Source organism: Branchiostoma floridae, chromosome 6 (genome assembly GCF_000003815.2).
Source record: "Branchiostoma floridae strain S238N-H82 chromosome 6, Bfl_VNyyK, whole genome shotgun sequence".
Taxonomy (NCBI): domain Eukaryota; kingdom Metazoa; phylum Chordata; class Leptocardii; order Amphioxiformes; family Branchiostomatidae; genus Branchiostoma; species Branchiostoma floridae.
The window spans coordinates 704,245-719,444 of NC_049984.1; the positions used below are offsets into that span (position 1 = coordinate 704,245).

The window sequence follows — 15,200 nt, forward strand, 5'->3', positions numbered from 1 at the left end:
ACCTAAGCCACCCCAGTCAGTACAAACTACGAAAACCACTCTCTTCCAAACCTAACAAGGGGCTAGTGGTCTTGCCGTATTCTAAGGGTATTTCTGAAGCACTACGTAGGACCTTCGGGAAATATGGAATAAAGACCTGCTTCAAACCGACCCAGACTTTAAGAAACGTACTTGTATCACCGAAAGACAAAACACCTAGGGAGAGCAAATGTGGAGTAGTCTACCATATACGTTGCCAAGGTAATACAAACAAAGGTCAGTGCAAGGAATCGTATATCGGAGAAACAGAGCGCACATTAAAAACGAGATTCCTGGAACACCAGCGACCAAGTTCTGTGGGCTCGGAGGTATCCAAACATATACACATTGAGTCGCCAGGACACTCAGTGTCTCTTGAAAAAGTCAAAATCCTTGACTCAGAGCCGGAGTTCTTTGCAAGAGGAGTAAAGGAGGCCGTGTACATTCGTGCCCACCGTCCATCACTAAACAGAGACGGGGGGCGACACAGGTTATCTGGCATCTACGACCCTCTGCTGCAGTCGTGTGTCCCTGACGTCACGTCCGGAAGTTCAGCAGACGGGTCCATTCCGTGAACAAGGCTGACGGAGTCGGCTGAAAATTTGGGGTAAGTCCCAATTAATCTTGGTGTTGGTTAAGTAAAGTTTAGTTTTTCCACAATGTCATTTACCAACACAGATGAACTTTCATGCTAAGAAAATACTCATTTATTTGAATTTCTTTGAATATTTTAGAAACATTTTGAAAGTAACTGTACAAAAATATCTTTATTTAGAATAATTATGAAACCTCTCTGTGATTATTTCACATTTACAAATATTTACAAAAAATGGTAAATCTGGCCAAATGGTAAAATTAGTTTATTGCCCCCATAAAAGTAAGCCCTATCGTTGCATCTGTATATTTTTAGATTTCACTGCTGGGCACTGGTGGATCCTTTGTGGTGGGCCATTGTTGCATGGCACCCAACCATACTTTGCAAGGATGTGTGAATTGCTATCTTCCTAGCCCACCGAACCATTTACAAAAAATGGTAGAAAATGGTAAATAATGGTACAATGCTGTTATCATTATTTAGAAACCATTAGAAGTATCCAATTCCACACCATGAATATTTCCAAAGTTTTACAGGACCAGGGAAATATTTATAAAGTTGAAACAGTGTTAAAAATATTTCTGAAGTATCAAATGTCCTAGACATATAATTACAAAACTTTAAAATCAATTCTAAACGATGGCAACAAACATCCGCATGGTGTCTTGGAATGGACTCTAGTTTGGTGTCTTTTATATCATACTTTTCGTTCCCGAAAACTGCCCGGCCGCGTCCGGTTTGGAAATGTGACGTAGGCCTATGGGGTGAAAATTACGTACACGTACTTTTATTTCGTGTTATCTCGTTTTATACTGCAAATGAGATAGCCAAACATAGAACTACAGGTTCACAACCGATATTTACTAAATTCTTCAGCGACCCGAAGGGACCTGATAGACCTCAGGTTTGTGCCCAGGAAAGGGCGTCATGGGAGACTTTACATTTCCACCAAAGTGCCCGCATCGCGCGGCCGGGAGTTTGGGGGAATGAAAAGTACGATATAAAGGACAACAAAAACGTACCAAAAATAATTCAACAACATGCCTTGTGCACATTCATTACCATAAACGTTAATTGATCGTTTCCGCAAACAGCCCGGCCGGGCCCCTGGTAGGAAATGTGACGTAGGCCTACCACACGGGTAACGGTTTACCGGTCCGGTACTATTGTAAGGGTCGTGTTGGACTTGTAGGTTTGACGTATGAGCTTTCTACATTAAACTTTCACTAAGGAACTTACAATCACTCAACTCAATAAATAGCAGCTTTGGCGTTTATTTCCGTACCAAACGTAATGTCTATGGGGAGTTGTAGGGGCCTTTTCCCCTCCCTGATCTGATATCACTGTTAGACCTCTTCACTTTGGATCTGGTGAGAACTACCCTCGTACCCTGAAGTGCCAGCCCAACAAACACTTATCAGCTTTTTATCATGGAGCCACTTTACGTCGGCGTGGGCGCGTTTGTGTTTGACGTTACCCGCGAGAACCTGTTGATATATGTTAGATGTACTGTTAACATTAATTGTCACCAAGCACTTAGTTGTTTATCACGAAGTCCATTTATGTCGTGGATGTGCGACCCTTCAAAGACTTTTGTTATACAGTACTTAGATTTATATTTCCCGAGTCTATTTGATATTAGTTATTCTACATCTGGTAAAATGTGTGGGAGAGTTCTGTGAAGTGTCAGCAAACAAATATGGCACGACTTCTACTAGCAGCATCCAATAAGATATAATCATATACTGTAAATGCATTTAAGTTCGCGGGGATTTAATTTCGCGGTAGCGGGGAAAAGGACCTTTCGCGTTTTTTAAAATTTCGCGGTAACACCATAGACTGCAGTCTAATACCATAATAGAAAAAATGTTCGCGGTGGTTTTAAGTTCGCGGTGAAGTGGTCACCGCGAAAACCGCGAACATTAATCCACCGCGAACATTTCTGCATTTACATAAAAACATAAACGTGCCCGATCGCGACGCGTCCCGCAGCACAGTTAACCTAATCTCCAAGCAGATTCCTCCGTGGCAAGACAGTAACATAAGCTGGGGAAGGACTTTAGCCGGAAGAGGGGCAGAATTGGCCACGCGTGGCCAAAAGTCCTTCTCCAGCTTATGTTACTGTCTTGCCACGGAGGAATCTGCTTGGAGATTACAGTTAACCCACCCCGGACCTACAGCACGGTCCTGCCTCTCGGATCCATGATTATTATACTACATCTGGTGACATGTGAGGAACGTTCTGTACAGCAAACAAACATGGCACGATTTAGTTATATGGCGCCCACTCATGCCTGCCTTACAGAAACGTGCCATATAGCACAGTCATACTCTCCAAGCAGAGGTTGAATCGCGCAGGTATAGTAGAAGTCAGAAAAAAAGAAGAGCGCCCGTGTAATTTTTCCGACTACTACTATATCTGCGCGATTCAACCTCTGCTTGAAGAGTAACACAGTCACCAGTCGGACCTGCGCTACAGCACGGACTTACAAGTGACACGGAGATCCACCAATTCGGCGTTCCTGGGTTGTTTCAATTTCATAACCCGCTTCTTGTAGAATATTATTTGAGCAAACTTCGAGTCCAATGAATCACACACGTCACTGCTTTATTAGAAATGGGCCAGTCATAAAACAGGACAATGGCAGCTGCCATTGCAAATGTCAAAGCGTTTAATTTTCTTCATGATTGTGATGGGAACCGACATACATTTGTGTCTATCCTAAAAGTCCTTGAGCGTGTCATGTTGTCCCCATTTGGAAAGTTATGAAGAACGTCACGAACTCCGTCTGTTTCTGTTCCCGGAAAGTTGTGTAGAACGTCATGAACTCCGTCTGTTTCTGTTCCTGGAAAGTTGTGAAGAACGTCACGAACTCCGTCTGTTTCTGTTCCGGGAAAGTTGTGTAAAACGTCACGAACTCCGTTTGTTTCTGTTCCCGGAAACGCCGACCCTGACCTTGAGCATGTCCGCCAGCCCCCTCCGGAAGTCCCGCTGCACGAAGGCGTAGATGATGGGGTTCAGCGCGTGGTTCACCAGGTAAAAGTGCTGGAAGAAATCCACCACCTTCTTCGTGACGTAATGCTGGTCACGCAGCCACGTTGGGTTGGTCCACATGTAGAACGTGAGGGACCAGTACGGTAACCATGACAACATGAACACCATGGTAACCAGCATCAGCAGTTTGGCCACCCTGAACTGGTGCTGAGTAGTAAGGAATGCGCTGGGAGTGTCTTTTCTGTCGGGAGGGACAAGCCGAGGGATGGAGAACGAATTTCGCTGATAGGCGAGAGCCGTGCAGCTTATTGGGGGCATCAAGGTATTGTTGAACTGTGACGTCATGGCAATGCCCGACCTCCGCTGTACCATAGGGCTGTCCGACATCTGTGGCAGCGTCAGGGCATTGTTTGACTTCCGCTGTGGTGTCAGGGGTTTGGTCGACCCTAGCGGTGGCATCAGAGTACTCGTTGTCTTTGGTTGTGGTGTAAGGGTGCTGTCAGAATTTCGCTGTGACGTCTCTGTGCTGTCCGACTTCCGCTGTGATACCGCGTTGTTGGTCAACTCTCTTGGGGGCGCCTGGGTATTGGGTTTCTCGTCAGTTGTGCTGTCACGCGGCGAGCTGTCACGGGGCGTGCTGTCGCCTAACGTTCTGTCACGGGGTGTGCTATCACGGGGCGTGCTGTCGCGAGGCGTGCTGTCGCAAGGCGTGCTGTCGCAGGGCGTGCTGTCACGGGGTGTGCTGTCACGGGGCTTGCTGTCACGGGATGTGCTGTCACATTGCGTGCTGTCATGAGGCGTGCTTTCGCGAGGTGTGCTGTCGCAGGGCGTGCTGTCGCAGGGCGTGCTGTCACGGGGTGTGCTGTCACAGGGCGTGCTGTCGCGAGGCGTGCTGTCGCTTTGCTGTGGCCGGACGCTGGCGGCACTGGCTGTCCAGATGGTGGACCGGCCCGGGATGGAGCGGCCGGACGCTCTCACACGCAGAAAAACCTGCAGGAAACACACAATGGCATATCTCAGGACTGAATCTGTGAACGAGTACTTTAGCAAGCTATATACTAGATACTTTCCATTTTTGGCGACGGCTTAGGGGTGAGCCTAATGGTATAGTATGTGTGCAGTCTGTAAGGATACAGAAGTAGTTGATACAGAGATGCGAGCCACATCATTGATATCGCACACCATCATCCGGGACCATTAAAACATACCTTGGCATACATCGATGAAGGCTAGATATCCAGGTAATAAGATGCGGCAAAAACAGTTACTCAAGCAACTAGATATGATTTGGGAAACGGTCAGACGTTTCAGACTACATCCACTGTCTTTTATCAGTGACATACCTGTGCGTACAGCACCACCATCATCAGGACCGAGGCGAAGAAGATGGCGGCCGTGGCCACGAAGAACGCCTGCCTCTGCACGACGCCTTCCTGCAGGAGGCAGATGCTGATGGTCTGGCAGGCCGGCCCCACGGGTACTCCCGCCAGCACTGCGGGGCCGATGAGGTTCGGTACCGAGAGGGCGGCACCGAGAAGCACGGTGCCTGCACAGCCCGCCACGGTCCACCGTTTCCTGTAGGACACAACACAGAGTTATCACCGCGGGTACACAGATAACTCCGCGGGGCCGAGCAGGTTAGGTACCGACAGGGCGAACCCGAGCAGCACGGTGCCTGCACCTGTGCAATATACCGGATTGTAAAACCTTGATCCTCTTTCATATATCATAAAACGACATACTAAACGTAATGAATAACAAACATGGTTACACTTGAAGTGTATTTCCTAAGAACTATTTGGTGCTGCGAGTCCAGAATGCTCACTTTGTGGTGCAGTACCGCAGCGGCCGGCAGACGGCGCGGTACCTGTCCACGGCGATGACGTCCAGCAGGAAGGTGGAGCCGAGCAGGCCCGCCGTCATGAAGTACGGGTTCACCTGGAACGGGAGGAACCACGTAACCATGGTGACACTTGCCATGGCGACGGTAAACATGGCGACAGTAACCATACCAGGTCGTTGTTAGAGTTAACCTTCATAATCATATCAAACACAGTCATTAAGTACGGGTTCACCTGGAACGGGAGGAACCACGTAGCCATGGTGACAGTAACGATGGCGACGGTAAACATTGCGACAGTAACCATGGTGACAGTAACTATGGCGACAGTAACCATACCAGATCGTTGTTAGAGTTAACCTTCATAATCATATCAAACACAGTCATGAAGTACGGGTTCACCTGGAACGGGAGGAACCACATAACCATGGTGACAGTAACCATGGCGACGGTAAACATGGCGATAGTAACAATACCAGGTCGTTGTTAGAGTTAACCTTCATAATCATATCAAACACAGTCATAAAGTACGGGTTCACCTGGAACGGGAGGAACCACGTAGCCATGGTGACAGTAACTATGGCGACGGTAAACATTGCGACAGTAACCATGGCGACAGTAACTATGGCGACAGTAACCATACCAGATCGTTGTTAGAGTTAACCTTCATAATTATATCACACAGTCATGAAGTACGGGTTGACCTGGAACGGGAGAAACCACGTAACCATGACGACAGTAGCCATAGAGATAACAGGTAAAAATACTATGACGTCCCTGAGGATGAATGGCTGATTTTCTGAGCCGTCCCGGTTTACGGCAGGGCCTGTCTGATGTGCACCCAACTTTGACTGTTTTAGAGAGGCGTGAAATGAAGCAAATCATAAGCAGCACTCCATATTAAGTGCTGAACTAATCTCAGCAGATTTCCCTGACTACAGCGGTGCGCGCGGCACGTCGTGCGGCAGACATGTTTGCTGTACAAGTAGCTGAACAAGTAGTAGGACAAGTTTGCTGTACAAGTGGTGCACGTGTCCTCAGCCGGGTGAGCGTGCCGCGTGGGGAGTTTCCAGAAACGTTATTTGCAAAGATTAGCAGTTTCACATAAACATGGAAAAGCAATGGCATTCAGGCTATCGATACTTTAATTTTTAACATGGCGATATTGTCATTACCTTACCCCCTGGTATCAATAATGACAGTAACCATGACGACAGTGCCCTAACTTACACCAGGCCGAGCCTGCGTAGGTGGTGTGGAAGATCTGGTAACCATGACGACAGTAACCGTGACGACAGTGCCTTACCTTACACCAGACCGAGTCTGCGTAGGTGGTGTGGAAGATCTGGTAACCATGACGACAGTAACCATGACGACAGTACCCTACCTCACACCAGATCGCCCCCGTGTAGGTGGTGTGAAAGATCTGGTAACCATGACGACAGTAACCATGACAACAGTGCCCTACCTTACACCAGATCGCCCCCGTGTAGGTGGTGTGGCAGATCTGGTAACCATGACGACAGTAACCATGACGACAGTTCCTTACCTTACACCAGACCGCCCCCGTGTAGGTCGTGTGGAAGATCTGGTAGCCGTGACGACAGTAGCCATGACGACAGTGCCCTACCTTACACCAGCCCACCCCCGTGTAGGTAGTGTGGAAGATCTGGTAACCATGACGACAGTAACCATGGCGACAGTGCCCTACCTTACACCAGCCCACCCCCGTGTAGGTAGTGTGGAAGATCTGGTAACCATGACGACAGTAACCATGGCGACAGTGCCCTACCTTACACCAGGCCGCCCCCGTGTAGGTGGTGTGGAAGATCTGGTAACCATGACGACAGTAACCATGACAACAGTGCCCTACCTTACGCCAGACCGCCCCCGTGTAGGTAGTGTGGAAGATCTGGTAACCATGACGACAGTAGCCATGACGACAGTGCCCTACCTTACACCAGCCCACCCCCGTGTAGGTAGTGTGGAAGATCTGGTAACCATGACGACAGTAACCATGGCGACAGTGCCCTACCTTACACCAGCCCACCCCCGTGTAGGTGGTGTGGCAGATCTGGTAACCATGACGACAGTAACCATGACGACAGTTCCTTACCTTACACCAGACCGCCCCCGTGTAGGTGGTGTGGCAGATCTGGTAACCATGACGAGAGTAACCATGACGACAGTAACCATGACGACAGTGCCCTACCTTACACCAGGCCGCCCCCGTGTAGGTGGTGTGGAAGATCTGGTAACCATGACGACAGTGCCCTACCTTACACCAGGCCGCCCCCGTGTAGGTGGTGTGGAAGATCTGGTAGATCTTGTGCGGCACGAAGACCCCGCAGATGAGCAGGTCCACGGCGGCCAGGCTGGTCAGGCAGACGGTGGCAGACGACTGTTTCCTCCGTCGGGCGCTCACCAGGACTACCAGCAGGTTACCTGGGGAACGGACATGGTAACCATGACAACAGAAACCATGACGACTGCTTCGTCCAACGGGCGCTCACTAGGATTACCAGTAGGTTGTCTCTAATGGCCTTCTTCCTATTAAAATCTTAGTTCTTGGTCGTCTGGATCCCGGTCGCCAGATACCACAAGACGAAAGAGGGACAAACTTAGCGCGCATGAAATACTTGTGATGCCTTATGAACGTAGATTCTTCTCGCTTCTTAGTACAGGTTAAGATGCAAGCATATTTGCAATAGATTACCTATCTACAGCATTAGGAATGTGAAGTGGAGAAGTTGTGTATATTTACCGACGGTCCCCAGCAGGCAGACCAGCACCAGCAGGGCGGTGACGTGCGCCTTGGACTCCGCCACCAGCTCGTCCACCAGCCGCTCCAGCTGGGCCTGCCCGACGTTCAGACAGAGACGCGTCACGGCGGGGTCGGTACGTGTCACGAAGGGGTCGGTACGCGTCACGAAGGGGTGGGAACGCGTCACGAAGGGGTCGGTACGCGTCACGAACGAAGGGACACGCGTCAGGGCCGGGGGGAAGGTCCCGTTTGAAGCGGAGGAGTTTGTCGGAAACATCGCCATACAACGTTTAGGGTAAACCAAGAAGTTATGGCAGAGGCAGTAGCTTAAAGGACTAGGCTGCTTGGCAAATCCGTAACCAGACGAGAAAGGGCAGCTCCTAGCCTGAACACGGAGACAAGAGGCAGGTAGCAAGCCGTAACTATTATAAACGCGGCACGGCGGGGGTGGTGTATGTTTGCCACACAAGACTTTGTTCAAAACATCGCTGTAAACTGGTTCGGTACGTTAACTGTTGCAGAATGAAACCTGTCTTCATCAGTGACCAACCACGTTCTGATGTTCGGGAAACTTCCAGTGGCCAATCAGAGAGAGTGTCTGGTCGTGCTGCCTGACAAACCGTTATCAGTGGAATATGACAGGGACCAACAGCAGCACCTTTTCCACGTACAGAGGCGGGAGGCAAACCGTGACCAGCAGAGTTTTGATTCCACCAGGAAATTAAAGCAGACGCAGAAGTGTAGAACAGGAAGCGGGAAAGCGAACCGCAATCAGAGGAGCAAGAGGCGAGGACCTCTCCTGAGCACAGCCGGAGACAGGTGGTTACCTGTTGCTAACAGCGTGTAGGGTCGATCAGGCATCTGAAACAGACGAAGAGGCAGTAGCTGAGGACAGTGCTGCTTTGCAAAACCAAAAGGAGCAAGATCGGGCTGAGCACACGGACAGAAGGTAGGCTGTCATCAGAGGAATAATAGGCATGAGGAGGAAGGCATCAGAAGAGCAGGACCTGGGCTGAGCATACGGACAGGAGGGAGGCGAACCGTGACCGACCCGCTCGGCTGCTCGGCTTGTCTCCCGGGGAACCTGAGCTGACCTCACGCAGGGCAGCGCCAAACACACGTGGGAGAAACTCACGTGGACTCGAGCGAACAACAGAACTATCAATATTGTATAATAACCACTTATACAGGAAATTTCATTAAGGGGGCAAAACCAATATAACACGGAAGCAATACATGTTCCTGAGTTTTATATCAATAAGAAAACATGACAAACAACACACATCAATGTGATGAACCATGCTTGATCACAATATCAACTGGATAGCGGATAGATAACTGGACTGGACTCAAGTTACACAGTAGTTTAGATTGGCAAATAAAATATACTCCCTCTGAACCATCTCCAGCAAGAGTCTCCCGTTAACTACGGCGGCGCGTGGAGTGCAGTTCACACGGCTGCCTGCAGTGTTTGGACAGGTTTATTAAAACCCGCCGACACGTCTGCACAGTGACAATGTAGGGCAGGAGGCCGTGGAACCGGCCGCACATGGCTCTCAGCCGCGGCGTTGTGAGGCTTATTGACATCTATTGGTGGCCATTAATCACAAGTACAAACGTAGTTTGGAACTGCGATAGACGGCCAAGTTCATAACGCTGATTACACGCACCTCGAATCGTTCAAAGCGTTATGACACTGGAGTTCCACGTGTATACAACATTTATGAGGCTGGTCTCAGACATCACTTCTTTAGCAGGCATGTAACGTTAGTTTCAAGTCTGTTTTAGTAATACGTTTACAAGTTTTAAACAGTGCAGCAACATTGTACCTTTTATCTGACCTGGAGTGGTTCTGAAGTTAGCTCGGTGTAAAACTCTCACGGGTACGTACAAGTAGTGTGATTCGTGAGACGTGAAGTTTGCAGATTACAAAGCCTGCCCCCTAACGTAACATTGCTGCATTACAGCAACATTAGAGCAGCATCAACGGTACAGACGTGCGTAGTCTATGAAACTCCATACATACACAGTCACTTGACCATACTCTGCGACTCTGATTCCTAATCTAATGGCTGTCCGTCTATTCGGTTGACCAGTAGAGTAGTAGGGTAAGAGTGAATTGTACAGTTCTTACAATGGTTTGATGTACAATCAAGGGCAAGCTAAATAAATGCTATCTCGAGTTATCATATTTACCTTTCAGGGATTTAATTCCCATTAAATGAACTCAGACCATCATGATGTTGAGAGGCCAACCAAATCACCCCCAATGTTTGCCAATGAGTTCAATAACTCAGGTTAATGGTCTCATCATATAAGGCCGAAGCCATAGAAACCCACAAACCGGCGCCACAGAGACGCTAGATAAAGGTACTCTGCTGTGCGCGGTATGTTCTCACTTCAGGATAATGTGTTTTTGGTTTAGTCCATGGCTCCCTATGAATGTAATATGCTCTATGACTCATTTCCAAATCTGTCCAAACTACAAATGCCGAGCATCCGATTATTGTCTTTATATCTAAAGAAACAATAGTCGACGTTTTCAAACATTTGCTCTTGCCACGCATCTCTGCCGGTTGTGAATAAACATTGTTTGTAATACCAACTGAACTACCCCAAAAAGTTATCTTCATTTACCCTATAAATATTGCGCTTGGGTGTCATCCGCCCAAACAGAGCCAGCAGCCTTTGCCGGAAGCTCTTGTAGGCGATGGTGTAGATGATGGGGTTCAGCGCGCTGTTCAGGAAGTACAGGTGCTGGAAGAAGTCCGACACGCGCAACTCTACGTCACTCAGTTTGTGGTACGCATCTGATGACGTCGTCATGACGTAGATGGTAAGGATGACGTGTGATAGCCACGTGACCAGGAACACTGCCGTGACCAGAAGCAGCATCTTGGCCAGCCTGAAGTGGTGCTGAAGGACGACGCGCTGGGCAGGCCGGGAAGTTATTGACTCCCGGGGCACACCGGTCTCCTCCCGCTGCAGGACCACGTGTTGGGCGGGCCGAGTGGTCACAGGCTCCGGGAATGCATCAGAGCCACAACCGGTCTCCTGCTGTAGGGCTTCCGAATTGCCTCGATGCAGCCTCCCCTGCAGCTGCAGACTTTCCGTGTTCTCCGGCTGCAGCCTCCCCTGCAGCTGCAGACTTTCCGTGTTCTCCCGCTGCAGCCTCCCCTGCAGCTGCAGGGTTTCCGTTTGCAGAGACGCGTGCACCCGCCCCATCGCCATGGCAGCGGCGCGGGAGTCGTACACGCGCTTGTAGACCTGAAATGTAAAGACTGCATCATCATTGTCATTGTACGAGGAGGTATCGCGGATCGGCTTATGATTACTGCAGTAAGCTTTGTGCCGAATCTGTCACAGATACAGATAGAAATTTATTGCACGACAATTATACACGGTACAATGTATGGCAACAACAAAGTACAAAATAGAGATGTGTGCTCGCTAAGTCACACAGTAGTCAGTGAGTAGTGTCACTCTTCACCATGGCTTACATGATGAACGAGACGGAGAAGAAGAAATGAAGAAGAAGAAAGACACTCCTCACCATTATGTAGATGACTACGATGATGAAGCCGGAGGAGAAGAAGGGGATGATGAAGAGGATAATGATGAAAAGGAGAAGGAAAATGAGGAGAAAGACACTCCTCACCATGGCGTAGATGACTACAATGATGAAGCCGGATGAGAAGAAGGGGATGGTGATGAGGATGAAGGAGACGAGGAACCAGGCGTGGTTGTTGGTGGTGATGCCGAAGCACGCCGTCACGGTGCAGTTCCGCTCCGGCAGCAGGAAAGCGCCCTCGTGCGCCGTCATCAGGTACGGCAGGGACAGCACGAACCCCGCGATCAGCACGGCCACGCTCACGTGCACCGCGCGCCTGTTTCTGTGGGGGAACAGATGTTTGTTGTGCAGCAGGAGATTGGTTAATAACCGTGAATGCAAACACTGAAGAAAAATATGGCAACTGTCTAAATACTTGCGATTTGTTTTTTGTTTTCAGTGAGTGTTTTCGCATCAAAGTATGTTGATGTACTAACTATATATATAAAAGCATGTTGATGTATTAAAGTTAAGGGCACAACCCGTCGTACGTGCAAATACGTGCTGTCTACGTGCCAAAACGTGGGCAACTTTTGGGATCCGTAAGTGGTAAGCACCGCCTCCGTACGAATTTGAAGGGAATCCAACGGATTTTGGAGCACGCAGACACGCCTGAGAACCTTACGTGCAGGCAAAACTTTGTGTGCCATCGGGCTGCGGATTCGGCCACGTACGTGCCAGTACGGGCGACACGCCTGCCCTGTACAGCCTGAACGTTTTCAGAAATACGTGGCGGGCGTGACCTCCCCAAAAAACGTACGGACAAACTGCACGTACTGCGGCCGTGCCCTTAGCTTTACCCAGCCATGTAGAAGTGTGTTGGCCGCCTCACGGCGCGAAGCCGGTCCTCAGCGATGGCGATGAGCAGCAGCAGCGAGCTGACCAGGCTGCCCACGGTCAGGCACGACTCCAGCTCGCACCTGTTATATATATGTACAAAATCAGCTTCTTCAAGTTATCATATTATACACTGTTATCATGATTACGTTTTCTTGTAGTTCCTCTGTACATACATTATGCTTAGTTCACTAAAGTTTTTAATATTCTTGTCAATGATTATTACTTCGTATTCAAAATTAAGATTATGTTACCATTATATTTTGTTGATCTTTGACCTCTCCCGCTTACTTTAAAGCTACTTCATTTTATTTTGTTTAATTTTCTGTTTACAAATGTATAAGTTTTCGTTCTGTTCATTTAATTCAATTGCACTGTAAACGGCCTTCAAGCAGACTAGTGTGAAACTAAACAGTGTAACACTAACGGAGATCAAATGAAACAAACAAACAAACAAACCATCCGGGCGCGCTGAAGCTGTAGTGGAAGTAGGAGAAGACCCTCATGGGGATGGTGACCGCGCTGATGAAGAGGTCCACGCCGGCCAGCGCCAGGATGAAGACGGTTGCGGAGGACTTCCTCCTGCGGTGGATGCTGACGAGGATGACCAGCAGGTTGCCGACGGTCCCGAGGATGCAGACGAGCAGGAGGAGAACGATGACGGGCAGCTGCTGATGGGCGATCTGCCTGTGTGGAGAAATAGAGAGAGTTACACCGGCAAAAAGCGAGAACAAACAACCGTGAATAGTTTCATCAGGTTGGTACGTCACTGAATAAAGAGACTCTTTCTATACAACCAGTGCTTTATTCAGACCAACGTTTCGGTGACCGTCTGTCACCTTCTTCAGGGCAATTCTGACTGGTTCACATGGTACTGCAGGATCAGATGCGGTCACAAAACGTTAAGTATTTACATTGTCTACAGACTGCTCTATGCTCCGGTCAGAATTGCCATGAAGAAGGTGTCAGACGGTCACCGGAACGTTGGCCTGAATAAGAGCAATGGTTGTGTAAAAAAGAGTCCCTTTATTCGAGAACAAACACGTAGGTTTGTCGTGGCTGAAAGGAGCGCTCTTCATTCTCTTAGGATCTTCACAATCAAACCTCTCTCCAGTCTTCTGGTCGGTCTGTTCTGGCTTAATCCTTCAGCATCTCTGCCTTTATATGCAAGCGGCAGTGGCCGAATATTCGAACCATGTGCCCATCATAATCATGTCACCCTACAAGCTAAGTTGACTCTTTCATACCCTACCTTGGTTTCATGAAGGTATAACTCAGGCTTTCTCTCAAACCAGTTGCAGAATCATGCTTTGGGAGGTTTCTTAAAACCTAGTCAGGGTTCACATATCTCACATATGGAGCCAACGGTATATCATTATACAATATACACTACATGTCACCTGTCCAGCTCCGCTACCGGCCCGGTGCCGTCCAGGGGACAGGGCAGGACAGACGTGTTAGGTGGGACCGGGACGAGGCTGCGCAGTTCCCCGCTCATCTGGGCTGCTCGTAACCTGGAATGGCTGGGCTGATTCCGCTTCAAACAACTTTGATTTGGTCATGCGACAAATGCAAAGGAATAATGTGACGTCCTTTCAAACCAGCCGCGACAACATGAGGTGCGTTCTACGCGGTACTCTGACTCTGACAACCAAACGAACAACTCTGGGTAAAGAAGCGCACAAGAGCAGCCCTAGCCTGGCGCCATAAGATGTGCCTGTAGACAGACGTGATTGAGCTGTTTCTACAGAGTTCTACCGAACCTTCTGTGAACCCTGCGGCGGCCCTGGTGCTTGAATCAGCAGGAGGACGCTGTTGTTAAATCACTCTTCCCTGGAGCCACACAGCACTGCGCGTCATGCAAATATCCTCCCCTATGACTCACTCTTGACCTTGGCGGCCCATCCCGTTGAAGTCTTCCTCGGTACATAACCTTTTCATTCTTCTGCAAACATTTCAACGACATGCCTGTCATTTTCATCAGTGCATAATGGCCCATATTGTTGATATACAGGTATAATTCCCGAAAAGGATGTTTGCTCAGTAGTTAAGCCACCCCAGCTACCCACGCGACCTACACTAAAAGCGCAGACATGAACACACATTTCAGGCTCTGAGTGTTTGTTTTACATCAAGCCGACTTGTTCGGTGCCACATACACAGGACATGTAAAGAAAATGACAAACATTTTGTACTAAAGCTGCGACGGGCTAGCGTTGTGGACAATGACTCATCTCGTGCTTCTTTGTTTGGTGTAAATGCAATAAAGATGATCTTAACTCTCTAGACTGTGTATCTTTTCTACCCCCTGTGTCAATAATGAGTTTATGATTTGCTAGTAATGGCCATGGTACTGATTTATACCGAAATGTAGCAACCTGCAATGTTTGCTCAACAAAAACACCGTATTTCGGTAGATTAACCTTTCCAGTAATCAGACGAACCGTCCTTTATGAACCAGACTGTGTACTCGATCTTGTCGACCCTTCGTGCCACTAATGGGTTTATGATTTACTGGTGAGGGTCAGAATGTACTACCAG

General features: G+C 48.8%; 2 protein-coding genes across 2 annotated transcripts; both read right to left on the reverse strand.

Annotated features, from left to right (window-relative positions):
- Positions 1 to 3,123: 3,123 nt before the first annotated feature.
- LOC118417394 (muscarinic acetylcholine receptor gar-3-like) lies at positions 3,124 to 9,328 on the reverse strand. Its single transcript, XM_035822950.1, has 5 exons — positions 8,213 to 9,328; positions 7,727 to 7,893; positions 5,434 to 5,546; positions 4,952 to 5,183; positions 3,124 to 4,598 (listed from the first exon to the last, which is right to left on the reverse strand). The coding sequence occupies exons 1-5, from the start codon at positions 8,493 to 8,495 to the stop codon at positions 3,525 to 3,527; spliced, it is 1,869 nt and encodes a 622-aa protein (XP_035678843.1). The 5' UTR covers positions 8,496 to 9,328; the 3' UTR covers positions 3,124 to 3,524.
- A 1,494-nt stretch (positions 9,329 to 10,822) lies between these two features.
- Positions 10,823 to 14,157, reverse strand: LOC118417395 (probable G-protein coupled receptor No18). The gene is made up of 5 exons (XM_035822951.1): positions 14,060 to 14,157; positions 13,119 to 13,346; positions 12,623 to 12,742; positions 11,871 to 12,105; positions 10,823 to 11,479 (listed from the first exon to the last, which is right to left on the reverse strand). Exons 1-5 carry the CDS (start codon positions 14,155 to 14,157, stop codon positions 10,823 to 10,825), a joined length of 1,338 nt encoding a protein of 445 aa, XP_035678844.1.
- Positions 14,158 to 15,200: the final 1,043 nt, after the last annotated feature.